The 19821-nt window shown below is 35.7% G+C and overlaps 2 protein-coding genes across 3 annotated transcripts in view; one reads left to right on the plus strand and one right to left on the minus strand.

Moving 5' to 3' along the window:
- nlgn1 (neuroligin 1) overlaps positions 1-19821 on the minus strand; it is a 258323-nt gene that overhangs the window by 229302 nt on the left and 9200 nt on the right. The window contains exon 1 of one of the 2 annotated variants that reach the window (XM_052568858.1): positions 3131-3472. The exons of the other annotated variant lie outside the window; for it this stretch is intronic. The gene's annotated coding sequence lies outside the window, so the exon portion shown is untranslated. Of the gene's footprint in view, positions 1-3130; positions 3473-19821 lie in introns of those variants that run through there. 2 annotated transcript variants of the gene reach the window in all.
- LOC127967965 (spermatogenesis-associated protein 16-like) overlaps positions 18474-19821 on the plus strand; it is a 50062-nt gene continuing 48714 nt past the window's right edge. Inside the window, exon 1 of the mRNA XM_052568731.1 lies at positions 18474-18938. Within this exon, the coding sequence (XP_052424691.1) occupies positions 18474-18938 (465 nt within the window). The remainder of the gene's footprint in view (positions 18939-19821) is intronic.

A 19821-nucleotide genomic window follows, 5' to 3' on the forward strand; every position in this document is an offset into this window, starting at 1 on the left:
ATACTGTACATGACATGTCCACTCTGTAGCCACTTCTTATCCGATGACCACCTAGTACTGCTTGTCCACACCGCACTGCATGGACCTTCACCCGCTACCTGAAACAAGTACACTGGCTTCTTTTATCACTGTATTATCATGACCTCTGAAAGCTCACATTTATTTCTGCAACTCCTTTTCTTTCTTTCAATCTGTGGCTTTTCTCACAAGTTATATAAAGCTCTACTGTATTCATAAAATGCAGTATTATTTCTAAATTTGACGAGCAAAAAAATAATACAGAGACCATATGATACACCCACACATGTATGCATGGACTGTATGTGATTAAGTGTGTTTAATCATCATGGTTATTATTTTCAACTCACAATGATAAATTATTTAATTACAATAATAAATTAATACTTATAAGTGAAAAAACAAACAATAAATTACCACTCGCAATACTGACAAACAAATTATACACACACATATATACATACATGCATATACTGTGTGTGTGTGTGTGTGTATATATATATATATATATATATATATATATATATATATATATATATATATATATTCCCCACAATGATGGATCAAATTAAAAGTGTATAGTTGGCATTTCCAACAGTGCAGGTTACCAGTAATGCACAAGGCAACTGGGACAAGGTTGTGGCCAAAAGGGTCACTCTAAGATCATTTAGTCAAGTCTGCTTTATTGTCAATTCTTCCAAATTGCATTACTCTCAGACCCTTGGTGCATACATGTAACACTAACAGTAACAGTAGAGCATAATACAGATACAGAAGATAAAGATACAACTATACAAATAAGGGCATGTAAAAAAATAATAATACAAATACAGTTAAATTAAGCAGCACAAGGCACGTGGCAGATAGATTGCAATAGATCCTGGAGGACCACTGTCCTGCAGAGTTTAGCCCCAACCCTGAAAAAAGAGACCTACCTGTATCCTGAAGACCTTGATGAGCTTGTTCAGGTGTGTTTGATTAAGGTTGTAGCTAAGCTCTGCGGGGACACCGGCCCTCCAGGATCAACGTTCCCCACCACTGTTCTACATGAAACAAGTGCTTTCAGACATTATTAGTCAAAAGTGGAGAAGGAGCGGTCTGCAGCTCATGCTTTGATCTCTGAAACCTCAAGCGAGGAGGGCATTGGGGTCAGCAACATGACCACATTAACATAGCTCTAGAGCACTAAAACACAGACAAACAAACAACACAATGCTTTTCTAAATAGATGAAATTACATAGTTGAAATATAACAGTGCCATGTCTTTTTCCTAAGAACAAAGTTTTTTGCACTTTGAGTTTGAACAAACTGCACCAAGGTGATTTTTTTTTAGGTGATTTTACAGAATCCTGTTACACCTGGCTTCACACAGGTGTCCTAACATAAGCAAAGGTGTTGTTCATCATATTAAAAGAACGGTTCATCTGAAATTTAGAATTCTTATTTTGGGTTTTTGGAGTTTTCTGTCCTTTTAGATATGAACATTTTATTAATACTAATGACAACAAGAAGGAATCCAAATACTTTTTGCCTTGTATATTAGTTTTATAATAACACAAACACATATGTAGGCTGCTAATTTACAGAAGGAAAATAACTAAAATCATACATTAGCATATTTTATAATACATTACAGCTTAGTGTATATTACACAACTATACAGTATATAACGAAGGTATACATCATCATTAAAGGTATACACTTTATCAGTATGTATTTACTGGGAGCTAAACTGTGACCTTAAAGTTTCTTTTAGAACTACAGGAATATACTTGAAAAAATTTGTTACCCACTATCTATTCAAAATATTCTAGATAGATCCATTCCGTTTGACTTCTATGGTGAGATGTTCTATGGATGGAAATACAGGTCACATAGTATTGAGTGCTAGGCATCTAGCTCAAGTGTGGATTGCTTTTACAGTGTTTCACAGATAACTAATTTCTTCGAGAATGAAGTTAAACGATCCCGCGCTACTGGAGGATACAATTACATGATTGCTGTTCTCTTCGTGCCAGAAAGAGTAATTTTGCGTATTACTCCGTAATGGTTTACTTTACAAGCGACCTGACAGGAACTCATCACGACGACTCATCAAACTGAGCGTAAATATTTGATTTACACTGCCATCTACAGGAGTAGAGCTCTAGGGGAGGGTGGCGAAGGAGACGAAAGCCCCAGAGGTCTGCTGTGAGGAGAAACTTCACCTGTGCCAGCCATATCCGATCTGTCCTCGCTCAAAGAAAGCATCTGAGTGAGATTAGCGAGCCAACTCCGTGTTTCTCTAGACAATGGGCGGGTTAATGTAGGCTACCATGGACAGCGACCGTGAGTGTTCTAAGGCGAGCTCATTCTTGTGAAAGATAGCTCTTCTCAGTATCATATAAAATATACGAAAGCTGATGGTAAATGCTTTAATTGAAAGCACAACTGTATTTGCACTAGCCAGCGTTTCCTGTTTTAATATCGAGCGCAACACCGTTACAAAATCTTTAAAAGTGTAGCCGATTCATGAAGCAATGGATCTTATGAGTCGGTTCTTTTGAATAAAAAAAAATTCCCGATCTATTTCCCGATCGAAAGAGTGACTCTTATGAGTCGGTTCCATTTAATGAGTCAAAAACAGTGCACCCAATGCAGTCAGATTCTTAAAATAACCGATTCATAAGAGTCGTTCGTTTAAGTGATTCAAAAATTCGTATGAATCAGTGAGAACCGTTACTGTATTAAACTGATTCACTTAAGCCATTAAATGTCGTCTTGTATAACTTGAAATGAGCCAAAAACTGTTATTGTGTTATGTTTTACTCAAGGCTGGTTAAAAATCAGTGTTATCGTTAATGGAACCTTATTAGTCGTTCACAGGAATCATAATCGTTCATTTGCTTACGATTCCTATCCCTAATAAACAAATACAAACGGCACTTAAGTTTTCTTCCAGCACAAGGTATCTGCGAACTTACCGTTCCATTTGTAACTGATGACACAGTTACATTTATTATTGCTTTGCATTACGCATTAACAACTTCAGCACCGTTTTATAACATAAATGCGGGTTTGACCATTAAAAAGGCGACATAAGTGCTAAAAGATATTGATGGTCAAACCTACCTTCCCGCTGTTACGATGTTGGTCTTCGTCCAATATGATATTTGTGGACTATTAAATCCTTATTTGTACGAAATTCAGTGACCATGACAAAAATCCCAAACGCACAAGATGTTGATAGACGCGTGATGTTGATTCAAATGAGCCTCGGCACGAGAGGAGCGGATGAGAGGATCTCGATCTTCAAAGAATCCCGTGAAACATCCGCTAAGGTGAGTTCACGTGTTCTCACTGAAGCTCTGAGGAGTCTCGGCTCAAACCATCGTTCCTGTCTAAAGTTTCAGAGCTCGGGCGGTCGATGTTTTGCCGGTGAGAGACTGTACGAATATTCTAACTCACATCTGGCGTTAACAAATCAACCAGTGTTATTCCTGCAGTACGTAGCCAGCTATGAAAGAATAAATGAGTTTGCAATTGATCATAGAAAACGACGCTTCAAATGCGCAACCATGAAAGAAACAGCATCTTTCTCTCCTTCCAAGAAAGGGCTTCTGCAGAAAAATCTGCATAGATGAGGGAATGACGCACGGGATGTTTCATTAAGCAAAAGGAGCTGATGATGTAGATTTGGTGTTGCATTTTCAATACAACTTCGCTAATAATTGCAATTTTTGGTGCATTTTAATCATTTGCTGGACACATGGACTTTTTAATATAATGTAAAAAGTGGCAACGTGCAATTTTACCTTACAGAGCTGTTGTAACCTTTAAATATACAATGTAAAATAGTTTTTTTCGACTTTAATAAAAAGTAAATGTAGATACCATTTAATGTTATTTTTTTTATTTCATTGTATACTTTGCAATGAGTTAAATAAATTCATTTATAAACAAACACGTATTTTTGCAAAGTGTGTGTGTGTGTGTGTGTATAATATATATATATATGTATCAAATAAAACAAACATTAAAATACAATGATTTTTATGATATTTATTCTAAAATAAATGTAAATATGTATTGAATGCATAATACTCTAAAGTAAAATAAATACATTTCTCATGCAGCACTTAGCAGTTATCTAAGGAGGTGGCCAAAAATGATCAACTATTTTTCTGAATAACATAAGTCAAATCCATATTGTGTTTACAGACCTGCACTTAACTATCAATAAGTGAGAAAAAAAAAAAGTAATTAACCTGTCACTTAATCCAATCCAGCTCCCATTAGAAGGTTAACTATGTCATTGATGCATATAAATGCATGTGTGATCTGGGTTCTTCCAGTCAATAGAGTAATCGAGATTGAAAATAAGATATCGGCTGTTCTTAACAAACTATTCTTTATGAGACGTTCAATGGCTAGATGTATAGGGTTCTTATTCTTCTGTCTCCATGCTGTCCAGTAATAGAGTCAGAGGTACTGTGCTAAAGGTTAGGAATCGATTGTCTAATGAGTTTGATTGATGAAATCAAATTGAACAGCTGATTGATAAGGGTCACAAGTGTTTGGTTCATCAACAAAGAACAACGAGCAATGAACTGAGCCGTTCGCTCAATGGTCTGTATACCCATAGAAACCACTGAATGGTGTTTATTTTTATTACTCACAAGGAATCTGTATTATATCCTTTATTCTTCTTCCTCATTCATTCTAGACCTTTCACACACACAACCAAAGTGCTGATCTTCACACACAACCATATTCAATAATTAAACCCAGTTGCCATTACGGTTCCTTATCCCCCTTTTCTTCTTTTCTCTTATAGGCTGAATGAAGATGGTTGAATCATTTTTAGACCTATACATTTACACTAGTTTCCAGGTAAATAAATAAGCACTGCATAATTTACAGCTGAGAAAACCACATTACAGATAAAAAAAAAAAAAAAGTGAGTGATGTAGAAAAAAAAAATCTTGCAAAGGGTGGAAAAGGCAGATGGTTTCTAATACGGTGCTTATGTAAACTCTAAAGCTACTTGTCAAGGTTAAGACATGAGTTGTAATATTTTTTTATTTTACTTGGAAATATTAAAAGGCAACAACTTGGCGGGCATGTTTTCTGGTCTGCAAGATTACAACCCACACAGAGCAGTAAACCACCTTGTTTGGCAAATGGGTTTTATTTAAGGATATACAGTTGGCAAGGCCTGTTTGACAGTTTTATCCTGCTGGAGTTTATATTTCCTTTCTGGAAAGCAAAAAAAAAAAGAAAGTTTTCAAACATTACCAGGAGCGAGAATGAATCAGATCATTGACATATTGATTATTTTACATCGCTCATGATTGCATGCTGAAAGTGCACCAGCGTCAGAAATGTACACACAGCAACATCTTGTACTCTACTCTCCAGCCACGTGACGTCACGCATGTTCTCGTGAAGCCCTTCATTTTTAAAACAGCATTTATTAGTATTTATATTTTCTGCATGGGGAAATTTATGTACCCATCTGTCTGGTGTAAAGCAGTTAGAAATAAGTGAATCGTGAGAGCATAGAGCTATGTGTCAGGGTGAAATATGTCTCTCCACTGCTCATGGCTGCACAATGGTGCGAGTTTCATTAAAATGAACGCGAGGCATAAGGGCCAATCAGAAGCTCATCACTCTGTTTTGGCTGTTAAACCATGCATGGGAGAAATGACAGACAGTGTGATTTAATGCCTCAAAGGACCTGAATACCAACATGGAAATATATTATATATATATATATATATATATATATATATATATATATATATATATATATATATATATATATATATATATATAAAAACACACACACACACACACACACACACACATATTTATGCGTGAACCACAATTAAAGCTTCCTTAGACATTCCTTGAAGTGCACTCAAGAACACCAGTGGTAGTGAATACTGAACACCCCACAGCCGTATCCTGTTGGTGTAACAGCAAGCATCATTAGCGGGAGGTCTAACGGAGGGGAAGGGTAGTGTGCAGGCATTTCTGCATTATGGGATAAATACCGGTTGCAAATTTGTATAGGCAGCAATGTCAATTCATATCAACCCTGTAATGCAAATTTATACTGTAATAATCAGATTAACCACTCAAAATGAATCATTCGAAATCTGTCTAGGTCAAATTTCACCCCAATATGACAAACATAATTCAAGGGATATAATAATTCAATACAATAATTTAATCATTTAAGGGACTATTCAAATTCAAAATTATTATAATACATACTCTTATTTATTCAAACATCTGCATTTCTAGAATGCAAAAGTGTGTGTGTGTGTGTGTTCGGATTTTTAGAAATGTAGCATTACTGTACATCACTTGCTCATCAATGGATGAATCCTTTGCAGTGAATGGGTGCCGTCAGAATGTTGGAACAGCTGATAAAGCATCACAATAATCCACAGCACTCCATTTACATTTTTGGATAGACTATTCCTTTAAGACAATAAATGGGGAAATATATACTAATCAAATTATACTATACACTCACTGCAGTAATGAGAAACTTTAGGGGAAATGTGCTTGATTCTAATGATACAAAAATTACAAATATTTCTTGTCGGAAGAAGACTTTTTTTTTCTGAAAAATACAATTATTTTGGAGTGATGTGTTTTTGTGCGATTCAATCCATTGAAGATATTATTATATAATTGTTGTTTCTTTTAGTTTTCTATGATTTAATTTTTTCTTTCATTTTTATCTGTACTGGTTCAGATTTAATGGCGTCACTAATTGCATTCATACATTCAAAACATTATTTCTGTACGAGAAAAATAGAGTTCTCATTAAATTAATTCCTCAAATAAGCATTGCCCCCTTAATTATTTTTGTCATTTTTTGTTAATAGCTTTTATAATGTAGTTTAACCATTTAATATTACTTTAATGCACCCCAACACTGGATACAACAGGAAAATGAGCGTTTTCCTTATCACTTCCTGTCCACTTTCCAGTTTTATCTAGTTATCTCACCTAACAAGAGGAAAGCATGTGTCGAATTTCATTTTAGCTTTATCATCAAATATAGTAACATTCCCTGTAACCTTTAATGACACTATAGTTTCACAGACCATAAGAAGCAATTTCCTCCATGATCTTCAGTAATGATGGAAGAGTCTCAATCACGAGCACAACACCCCAATCCATTACTGTACTGGTGAATTGCCCTATAGAGTCATTTAACATGGCAGTAATTAGCGTTCCTCAGGAGGCCCAGAGAGAGCGTTGTTCACCGCTCCAGTGTGGAGCTCAGCAGCCTACAGCTCTATCTATAACTCTGACAGAAGCCTCAGCACTGTCAGTCCCTCTGTGGCACCCTCCCCAATCTACAGAGAGGATGATGAATGCCCCATCCACTATGACATCACAATCAGAGCGCACTTGCAGTCCCTCTCTCTCTTGAACTCTCTTTGTCCTCTTGTCTTTCACTCTATCATTCTCTTGCTTTGTCTCTCACTTCAAACATGATTCTTTCCCTTTATCTCGCTCGCTGTCTTTCTCTATGAAGTGTCCCCTTTTTTCGCCCACGAGCCACCTACTTTCCTTTCCTCGGTTTACTATCGTCGTAATTTTGCTCAGCTGGAAAACAAATTCGGTGACAAATCCAGGATCAGACACAGACCGGATTATTCCATTCAAAAGAGCAGACGCTGAATTATCAGCTATCAAATTCCACCTATTGTGTATGACACAATATGGAATTAAAAAACCTTGCTGCCAACCTTTTAAAACACACAAATAAAGAAGGTTGTTTACAGAACATCATTTTCAACCTAAAACAGATGGCGTTTTAGAGGCTTGAAAACTCAAACTTTTGAAAACAGGTTTCAAAGTGCAACGTTTTTGAAAATACGCAAAAAGAAAAAAATTTGTGGAAATTCGTATTAGTCATGCGTTTTAATAATTGTATAGTATCCATCTATAGCATAAGAGTGATTTTGTAATTCAAAAACTGCCAACATTTTTATATATAGTTATATATAGTAGAATGTTTTACATATTATTGGCCGGATTTACTAAACTGGGCAAATTAGCGTTAGAGCACAATTCCATAAAAGGGCAAATGGGAGGGAAAAATTCTGTGTGTGATTTACTAACAATGTGCACATTAAAAAAAAGATGCAACCAGATAATTTCCATAACGACCAGTGCAATCTATCAAGAGCAACTCCTACAAATATATATTCGATAAGGTCAGGCACAAAAATAACTGTGCCTTTTCAGCACTAATTCTTCACTGCACATCTTTAGTAAATCCCGGCAGTACTATTTTAACGCCATAACAGTTTTCGCTGGTGCAAGCTGTTAGGAAATCTGGCCCTAAATATAGTGCTGAACAGTAACTGATTGAATGATTACATAATTCGATTCCAAACATTAAGCAATTTCAAAATGCTCATGAACAAATTACAGTATAATTTTTATGGATTCAAAATTTCACACAATGGAAGATATTCATAATATACTGATTCTCCCTCATTCCTTTTTCTCTCTTTTAAATTTCCTTTCGAATATTTCTACCGTGTGTCACACCATTTAGCTTTGATTACATACAGAAATGTGAATAAGTTTTCAAATGATGATTCCAAATTTCAGGGGGGAAAGCAGCTCATGACAGACCATATATGAAACAAATATGCAAGGTAATGAACACTGATGACTTACAGTTACTGTTGATTCTGTTGACACACACACACACACACACACACACACACACACTGTATATTATGATTTAATTATTAACTTTTTCATCAACTTTTAACATTGCAAGTTTATTGGAAATCTTAAAACTAGTTTGTAATCTGTAATCAGTAACAGTCACAACAGTATACAATTTGTAAGTAATCCACCCAGCATCCTTTAGTTTTCAAAAATGTCACTTTCTATAATTTCATCTGCATTGGTTCAATATTGATAAAGCGCAGACACTGAATTATCAGCTATCAAATTCCACCTAATGCATAAGAGCACAATTTGGAATTCAAAAACTCCGCTGCCAAGCTCCCCTATAATCCACAGAAATCGATTCGATCTCATCAAGACCTTTAGAATATGTATGCGCTAGCCGTCTAGAAAGTCAGGGCCAAAAGTTGAGAAATGTCTGCACCGCTCCGACCCTGCCCACACCAGAACCTCAGCCAAATCCCAAGGCCATGTTCTGGCTTTTATGGTGCATTATTGCACTAAATAATTCCACACACACAAACTTGGTAAATTATTTTGCTTCAGGACATAAGTAGTACAGTAGTGACCCAACAACTTGTATTTAATGAAGTTTGGGATAGATATATATATATATATATATATATGGTTATATGTATGTTATACACCATGCTGGTATTTTCTTTTGTCGAAAAAAAAAAAAATTATTATTAATCACAACAATAATTGACAAAAATATATAAATAGATACTGACAATGCACTAACAATGTGTACCGAAGGATATATTTTTTTTTAATGTAATCCAATCATAGTTAATGCCAGTGATTGCCCCACTTCTGCTGTCTCAGCAGCTTAAATGTGATTTTGTTGACTAACATAAGATGCCATTTTAGTCAGAGAAAAATTAACAAACATGACATTTAATACTATTAAATATAATTTTAAATTTTAACTCTGCCTTTAATATAAAAAAAACACCATATTTTCTCCCTTTTATGCATTTTTCTCATGTTTATTCTGAAAAAAAAAACCCAACTCAAAACTCATCCACCTTATGGAAGTGATTGTGACTGCACTCTCTACCTCCATCTGTCAGAGACAGTGTCATTCTTTAATGTCCATCTGTCTCTCAGTGTCGGTTTATTCTAGTCCTCTGAGGTTGCACTGAAGGTTTTTTCATGCACATTTGCACATTAAGAGGTTTGTAATGCCAAATCAGTCTCTTAGAAAATTTAGTTTGTAGTCACCCAGACCCACCAGAGGCACTGAAGGAGTGTTCTTAGCTGCATAAATGCAAACAAAAGGTTAGAAAACAAAGGGTACAAAACCTTTAAAACATTCCCTATAGAGCTGATCTCTAATGATGTGCCATGTGTGACAATAATATTCATTTTTAAAATTCTGTAAATACTATTAATGTATGATTTCAATCACTCAAAAATAAACTTTTACAAAAAAAATACATTTTACAAAAATGTAACCAGTCACTTTTTTCCGTACAGTTACACTGAAATGAAACTGAAGCTTTCACAAAAGTAGGTCATATGACTTGTTTTCTGCAGCAAATTTATCACACACTATCAAAAATGTAGCATTAGAATCACTGCTGACCAGTGGATCCTCCGTGGTGAATGGGTGCCATCAGAATGAGTCCAAACAGCTGATAAAAACATCACAATAATGCACAAGTAATCCAAACTTTACTTTTTGTAGACAGTGCTTGATCTGTGCATATTCCTCTCCTAATTCAGCAGAAATTACTTTTTCAATGGAGAAAGCTAAATTATAGAGGACCTGAAGCAATGTTTTAAAGCTAAAACCATCTTAATAATGAATTTGTTTCATATATGCACACAGCTTTACACTTTGGACATTAATTGATGGATTATTAATGGCTGCATGGATCATTGGGATGTTTTTTTATCAGCTGTTTGGACTCGCATTCTGACGGCACCCATTCACTGCAGAGGATCCATTTGAGAGCAAGTGCTGTAATGCTACATTTCTCCAAATCTATTCTGATAAGGAAAAAACTTGTCTACATTTTGAATGGCCTGAGGGTGAGTGCATTTTCAGAAACTTTCTTTTTGGGTGAACTATTCCTTGAACAGAGATGATTATCGATGAATAATGACCAAAAAATGTTTCTCACTCCTTTTGTTAGTTAAAAAAAAAAAATGGAATGACATAATGAAGTAAATAATGAAAGAATTAGTAGAATTAGTACAAAAGGTCAAATAAATACAAAATGTAAAAAAAGAGCAGGTTTCCATTTATTCTTCAATTAATTTACTGTATTTATTCATTCCATCCTTAAAAATTGAAGCTTTAACCAAGCTTTTCCTTGCAGAGAAAATATATGGAGTGGAGGATTGTGGGTCTCTCAGTGTGGCCCTAAAACATTTTCTAATCCACTTTTATTCCTCACCAAGGTCTATTAATCTGGGGAGCAGATACTTATCCTGCTCTGATTTATCCGCTTATAAATGAGCTGACATATGGATGAGATTAAGGACTGGCATGGTGTAAGGTTTATAGTTAAGGTTTATGATTTAAGCCAGGCCTATGAGATTCCAGTGGCGTAATGAGAGTCAACTAGTGTAATGTGAAGCTCAGCCCAGTGGATTTTACCCTTCGGGTCTGAATGAGAGGGGAGGGAAATAAATACAGAAAAGCTAGAGTTTGAATGAACTTGTGCAATTTATTTAAACATAAGACTAATTCCATAGATTATATTTTTCATTTTCCATCCACACACAACTGAGTGCTCGAGTAAAAAAAAAAAAAAAAAAATGTCCTCAGGGTTGGTTCACCTTTAAACCAGGCCAGCGTCTGTAGTAATGATCTCCAGATAGTTACATAATTTATATCATCAGTTCTCACGAAATCTTTTTTGTTTCTTGCCTCCACTGCTTTCATTTATTTCTTTTACAGTATTAAAGGGGCAAGAATGCTTCAATTAAGAACAAAAGAGACACACTACGGAAAACACTGCGATCGAGCAACTCTCTCTGCGAACCGACGATATATTATGACAGTTGGCCTGTTTAACTAATGCAAATTCTAAAGCTCTTCACATCACTGGGCCGCAGCCTGGTAACGGAATCCTGTCAGCCTGTGCATTCAACAAACGAATCATCCAATTACACAAGCCAAATGAGACAAATACTTCCAAACTCACTGGTGGACACAGTGGTGACAGAGTCAAGACTTCCCACTTAATCATCAGAGCGTTTCTTAGTAAGAAGCGTTTCAAACCGAGCCTTACTTCAGTCACAAAACAATCTATTTATTCATGTTTTTTTCTTTGCTTCCTATTGCATTTTCACTTTGAACCAGCAGCGAGTAAACAGGCTCTCAAGGTTCCGGAAATAATCTGGATTAATATGGATGAGACATCTCATTAACAGCAAAAGATGGGGGGGGGGCATTAAAGCGGTCTGTAAAAACAGTGGTGCAATATCTCTTCCTTAAAGTGCGGTATATGACAGCATGACCGCTTTGTAATTGAAGCCTCTCTGAGAAATCCTGAACGTTCTTAAAAATACTAAGAAAAAAAAAAAATGAAGAGAGAGAGGGCTGCCCAATTTCTCACAAATGTTCCACTTCAGTGTGGTCACATTGAAGCTATTCAAGACGTCCTTTAGTGGCAGACTAATAACTCAGGTCTGTGGTCTTCGTAAATTGTTGACAACACCAAGTGGAAACGCAGTCTGCCGTGAAAAGCACGAGTGGTACATGAGGGATAAATGAATAAGCAGCTATTTATATGCATCAGGGGTGAACAGTTTGTCACCCAGTGCTGATTGTCCAGGCCAGACGCTGAGACAACGTGCACCGATGTCTGTAGTGTTTATTGCAGGAGAACACAATAAATCGAAAAGCGCTGGCTTCGTCTTAGTCTATGTGTGTGTATGATGGATAATGTACACAATTGCAGCAACTCAGACATGTTGGAAAATCAATGCTGGACATCCAAGATATAAACTTAACTCAATTTATACAGCGACAGACAACTTACAGCCTACATTTATCTGTATTGCAACAGTGAAGCAGATCTTAACTGTACAGTCTCCAGGCTAACCAAATACAGAAGAGTGTCAAGTATTTACCTATTGTAAAAAAAAAAAAAAAAAAAAAAATATAATAATAATAATAATAATAATAATAATAATAATAATAATATCTCAGGTATTCCCAGAACGTGTGTGAAGTTTCAGCTCAAAATACCCAATGGATCATTTATTATATTTTTGTTGTACATGTCTATTTTGAGTGGAAGCAGAAACATGCACTTTAAATGCAAATGAGCTGCTGCCCCCCGCCCCCCGCCCCCCGCCCCCCTTTCCAGCATAGGGCTGTGACTCTACATAGGGCTGTGAGCTCATACCGCAGATACTCTGCTAAAAAACATCTGTTTGGTTTTGATTATCATGTCTATTTTGCTGAAATATTGCGATTTAAACCATATTAGGCTAAACTTCTTTTATATGGTTTTCGAAGCGCACATATTCAAAGCAAGGGGTGGTAATATTAAAATTACGTCACGTGCACAGTTGCCAAGTCTGCATATTTTATGTGACTTTGGGCTTCTTTTTTTGTGAAGTCGTGTTAAAAAAAAATTCCAGAGTTGCGGTTTAGGCTTACAGTATTTTAAAAAATATGGTTGCTTGTTAGGAAAACCTTTGTTTCTTTACATTTATGGTCAATAAAAAAAAAAAAAAAAAAAAAAGATATATTGTTGACATAGGTAAAAGCCAATCAGTGCAATAATGAATGTGTTGTAGGGTAATTCGTCATCACACAACGCGCCCCTCCCCCTTATTGTTAGTAGATGTAAATAAACAAACAAGGCAATTAATTTTAATAAAAAAGCCTTATTAGAATGACACATTCAAAGAATAGGTAAATAAAATCATTTGATATAAATTTATATTTAGGGATGATTTGAAGAAATATTAAAATGTATACACACAGTATGTAATAAAAATTTTTTTTATTGATAATTCTTTATTTTAAAGAATCATTCGATTGAATGAAATTGTCACATAGAAAATCATATAGAAAAATATTGAGCATTTTTAAGATTTTCCCTCTTCTTTAGCCATTGACTCTCTTGTCTTTGTCATTGTATGAAAACCGTTTTAATCCTATGAGCACTCGGCCCTGTTCAGTTGAAAAACTTTATGGGATATTTGAGATTTCTTTTAGCACTTCCACTCATATTGTTTTTTTGTTTTTTTTTTCACATATGAAGTCCCTTCTAGGTTTATCATTTCTGGCGCATCCGCAGACAGTTTATTTCCCCCCAGGCTGTAAAAAACACACACACAAAAGCTGACATTCCAATAGGGACTGCTGTCCTCCTCACAGAGTATGAGAGACAAGTATTTTATGGTCAGAAGAAACCATTACCTCATCGTCACCTTACCAACAATTGACATGTTGTTGGAGTGATGCTCATTGTCAAGGTTAATCAAAACGGACAGTCTTATGAAGATTTAAAGCAACAAAACAAAAGCATAGCTGTTCATCTGGCTGCCGAGGGAGAATAGAAATGATTATTGATGGTTCATACCCATCGATGAACAGCTGTAGAGAGACTCAGTGAGCAATTACTGCAAAATAGATCACTATTTAATTTTTACTCCAATGGTACATTGTCTAGCTCTTAAGAGAAAGAAATGAATATCAAACAACTTCAGGCAATCTTATGACACTGACACATTTTTCTAAATTAACTAGGTCTGACAGACTAGGGGTTACAACAGCCTAAGAATGGAAAATTGCAATTCCCTTCGCAACACATCTGTAATTTAGCCCATTTATGCATATTGTCAGATAGACTCATGACACTAGTACAATCGAAAAAGATAATTACTGATTCTTCATACAAATTTGTTTGTTTCCAGTGTTAACTATTAAATGTAAAGGTAATAAAGTAATAATTAATAAATTTAAACTATGCATGTAGTCTACAAGCCATGTCGCCTTTGAGTAATTTTCTCTCCAAACTAAAAACAGAGACATATTTCTTAGAGAGAAATTAACTGAAAAGACAAAAGTGGTTAGCTGGTTATCTATTATTCCCAAAATATGACAATATATTACTGTGCATACTGTATATCTAATGTATATATTAGAGTACAATAAATTAATTTATTATGCAGTGTTTTGTGCGACTGACAGACTATTCTTTGAGACAACACTATGCATCTGTCAGCAAGCTGTCAGTGATGGTAGATAGAGCTGTGTTTACTGTATGGAGAAATGCATGAAGCTGAGTGCTATCTACACACATCATAATAACTAGCTTCATTTTAAACATTGCTGCTATCAGTAGTTGGGTAAGAACCGGTTTAAATGTTGACACTAGTCATATATCTGACTGTCACTATGGCTAATTATGTCAACCAATCAAAGCAACAGTTGGGTTATGAAAGTAAAAAAAAAAAAAAAAAATCCCATTCATTTTCTCCACAGGGGAACTGGATTTTAAATAACATTTAAACCTTTTAAAAGCACACCTACTGTGAGAAACAAGGTTGTTGATGGTATATGCTTTTTTTTAAGCCATCAGACCACATAAGCATGTTTAGCAGCAAAATCCCTGGTGAAAAACTACATTACCCATGTTTCTCCAATCAGAAAGACACAAATTGAGCCAAAATAACTCCATAGCACAAACAATTAAGCACAGTGAACAATGTAATCAAATCAATATATGTTCTCAAACTACAAAAAAATAAATAAAAAAAATAAAAAGCTTCTTGGGATAGTAATTTCCCACATAAGGCTTCAAAGTTTGTGATGGTTTGGTTCAGGGCTTAGAACTCTTAAAGACTTATTCCATTGCTCATTTTTTCCTTGAGAGCGGGCGCAGCCATTTGTAAAATTTCATGCGTCTGACTACCAGCTATTTTTAGCTGTACAGCTTGTTTTGCTGCTTGATATAGCAAAAAGGTGTTTCTTACCATATTATTATAATGTATTATCTTAATTATGAACACATACTGCACTGTTATTCTTCATGTTATTTCCCTACAGTGGCTAATGATCCAGAAGTCTCGCACATAAAAAAAAAACAAAACAAAAAACACAGCTTACTTCCGCGTCGAATATATAAAAATATATTGGATATATAAAAAAAACAAATACCAGTACTAAAAAGTGGGCGGGCACTGTAGCACTCTATAACAGTCAGTCCTGGTGCTCTAATCTGATTGGACAACACAATTCCACAAGTTGTATGGTGATGTCAGTGATACAATGTTATTCTTTAAGCGTTCAAAAAGACACATTGCACAATGAAAATTCAGAGGTGAGTGCAGCTTGACACCGCTTTTTTAAACAGAAATATTTTTATATTAGGGAGCAGTCAACATTATTTCCCCCAGTTGAGGCATCATTCAGGATACAGCAATACAGTAGTTACTGTTTAAAAATGATTTCATATATACACATTTGGCTTAATATTTATTTATTGCCACCTAGTGGGCTCTACAGTCCTAAATCCATATCTAGTGCCCACATCTGCACTATAGCAAGTATTCTTCTGACCTACGGCTCAGACTACAGGCGTTTTTAAATCCTATGAAATCTGGTTTTGCATCACGCAAAGATTGTCTTCTTTCAAATCTCATACATGATTTGAAAATCATGGAGCATCACAAAGTACAAGATATTAAGATGATCATGCCAGAGGAAGCCCCTCATGTGACATAATGGATAATGAAATGCATATAGTCTGTTCTTCAGCAAAGGTGAGACTGAATGGCCAATTTTAATATCTGTTAATAGTAGTATGCTAGCTAACAGTAAAAACGGTTTACCATTGCTTAGCAACACCATCAGCGCTAGGCTCTGGCTGCTTTTTACGCTCACCTAGTAAGTTCAAAACTGAGGTGATATCTGCTCAGCTTTTTTCTTTGTCCGTACCAAGTGTGGCCCACACATCCTGAAAAGTGAAGCCAAAACATTTAGATCATCATTTATTGGCTGGCTGCAGTATAAACCCTGCCCTTTCCATGTAAACAAATGGGACGTAACCCAAACGTAAAATAAATAAAAACATTTGTTTCCATCTTTTAAGGTAGTTCTTAACACTTTTGATGTGTTCAAGTGTATGTTTTTCTAAAAAGCTTGTTTTAGTTAGTTATTTCATGCTTTAAAAATGGGGTTTGGTGTCATGATCGTGAGCTTGCAAACTTATCACGATATCGTGACTCCAGCTAATGAGAACTGCGCAAGCTTTGGTTCCAGATGATTACGGAGACCATACATGGGACATTTTGGCTTCACTTTTCTACATTTAAATGAAACCAAGGCGCATTGCCCATTAACCATTATATTAGATTTGATATTATCAGGTGTGTCTGCGATCACACTGGAAGTAATTAAGATTAGATCTGAAAATGCCTTACATTATCAGATAATCTGGGGTTGAACATTGTAAACGACCAAGGTCCTACATAAGATTTTATTTTTTTGAGGGATAAATTGGCCTAAAACTCTTGTAGTCTCAGCCAGCCTGCTTTAAAACATTTATATGGACAAAAACCCTCTTTCACCCACCAAGGTAGTAACACACACACACATAAAGATGGAAGAATTTGCAGTCTACTCTTAAAACAGGAGCTCGGCCCATTGCCAACAGGTGTATACGTCACAGTGACCTTTTCCTAAACACATCTCAAGAGCGGCAGTGAATCAGCACCCCAGCCCTCTACATTATTTAAGTGACTTTTCTAACAGTACACTAACAGCAGCGCTCTTACTGAAGAATAATAGCAGCGAATGTATTAAAGATTCAGCCTGCTTAGAGAATTGAGAACATGTCTTTAAGAGGAGAGCAGGCCTTCATTGGGATGTAAAATGCATTTATTTCCTGGGCTGTTTAGTAACCCACATAGGAATGGGATAGTCTGCAGGTGGGGTAGATTGTAAATTGCTTGTCCATTATTACCAATTCTGAAAGTCCAGTGAAGAAACACACCGAACATTTTTTAAAAAAAAAATAAAAAAATAAAAAAAAAAAAAACTGAAGAGCAGTGCAATGGAATAACAAAAAAAAAACATTCTGTGCAAATGGTCCCTAAAAAGTGTTGCATTAAAGGAACAGTCCACCCATACATTAAAATTTGATGGAAACTAACTCGCCCTCATACTATCAGAGATGTCGTTTTTTCTTAATCTGAGCATTTGAACTTTATTATTACATCTCACCAATGGATCATCTGCAGTGAATGGGTGCCATCAAAATGAGAGTTCAAACAGCTATCAAAAACGTAACAATAATCCAAACTGGACAATAATCCAGTCCAGCTTGAAACAATAAACTGCATGTTTGTAAGAAATCCAACAAGATTTTTTTTTTCTTTTTTCAAACCATTGTTTCCAGCTAAAATACGAGTCCTCCACCCATATTATTGTTTTCTTCAGTGAAAAGGTCATCTCATCTGAATCAGGAGAGAAATATGCTCAGGTCAAGCACCATTTACAAGTGCAAACGGTCCAAAATAGCTCACCACAACCAACATGTGGGTAGATTTTAATGTGAGAGACAACATGGATGGACTTTTTTTTTACTGGAGGAAGCATTGGTATGGATTGTAGACTCTTTTTAATGGATTATTATAAAAATAAAAATAAAAATTGTTAAAACATCTTGGATGAACTATGCTTTTAAATTTTAAAATGCCTTTCAGAAACATTGCAGACTCGAATAGAAGCCTGGAACTCCATGGACCAGAGCAGATGGTTTTCCCCAAATACACAGAGCATCCAACAGTCCAGAGAAATCAGCCGGAGGAAAAGGGACAAAACAACAGAAAAAGGAAAAAGACAGGCAGCAGTGCCCCAAAGAGGAGCAAGAAGAATGACACTCGAAGAAAAGATGGATCGCTGGACGACTGTGCAGGAGCAAATAATGAACGAAGCCCCCTTTCTTCGCCCCCTCGCATTTCTCTAAGAGACCTGATGGAGGCTGAGACAAAGTTAGTGTTCAGTGACGAACAGGACATTACCCACAAGTCCCTGGCCTCCACCGCCACACAATTAATGTGTCAAGCGGCTGAAATAGGAGGGCCTCCGAGTGGACCTAATCTCAGCTTTCTGCCTCAAATTGACAAATGGCTCGATGTAGCTTTACAGGACGCCAACTCGTACTACCAACAGAAGAAATATGCCACTGCAGCCAGCCGTTTCACTGCTGCACTAGAGGTACTCAATATTCAAATTATACCACAGGCTGCCCTTCCTACAGACCTTTATCTGTGCATTTAATACACTTATGCACTAGATTGTTTTTAAAATGTGCGTGCACATGCACTCTTATGGGGATCTTAAGGTGTTCGAAGTCATTTTAAATGCAGTTGCTATCGGAGCTGTTTGGATCTTCAGAGTGGTTGAAAGAAGAAAAAAAAAAAAAAAAAGAAGAGCCCATCCAGTAGAAGAAATAAGATTGCTTAAAAAAAGTAAAACATTACTTGTAACACTTTTACAAAACTTAAAACATTTTAACAAACCCCATGATCTTAGGTATCATTCATAGAGCAAATGAAGTGATTTATGCATTCGTTTCATATTTAATTTTTAATGTTTGAGGCTTGTTCAAATGCCCAACACCAAGCCTTAACCAACAGAAATAATACAAATTAAAAAAAGATTATAAATATATACAATTATATATTCTTATAAAAGAATATAATTTAAACTCTTTAATGTCATAAACAATAATGTCATACAATATATGAGGTCAAATGAGAAAAAGGTCATCAAGAGAGTGTTTGTACACACGTCAAGTGAAGAGAACATTTTCCTTTTAATGAAGTGGTATGTTCATAGCTGAGCTGACAGTACATTCAAAAACATTCAGTGCTCAAGGTGAAATTCTTCATATTGTTATGCTTTACTGCATTACTCAGCTTGGGTCATAGAAATGCATCAAGCTAATTATTATAATATGACAGTGACGTCATGAGTTTGTGGAAACATTTTCATTTATTACCGTTTTCATTCATTTAAGAAAACACCAATCACATTTTATTTGACAATTGATCAACTAGGTTATAAGCAGGATTATTTTGGTCAACATTTTTCAGTA

This window comes from Carassius gibelio, chromosome B11 (assembly GCF_023724105.1).
Source record: "Carassius gibelio isolate Cgi1373 ecotype wild population from Czech Republic chromosome B11, carGib1.2-hapl.c, whole genome shotgun sequence".
NCBI lineage: Eukaryota > Metazoa > Chordata > Actinopteri > Cypriniformes > Cyprinidae > Carassius > Carassius gibelio.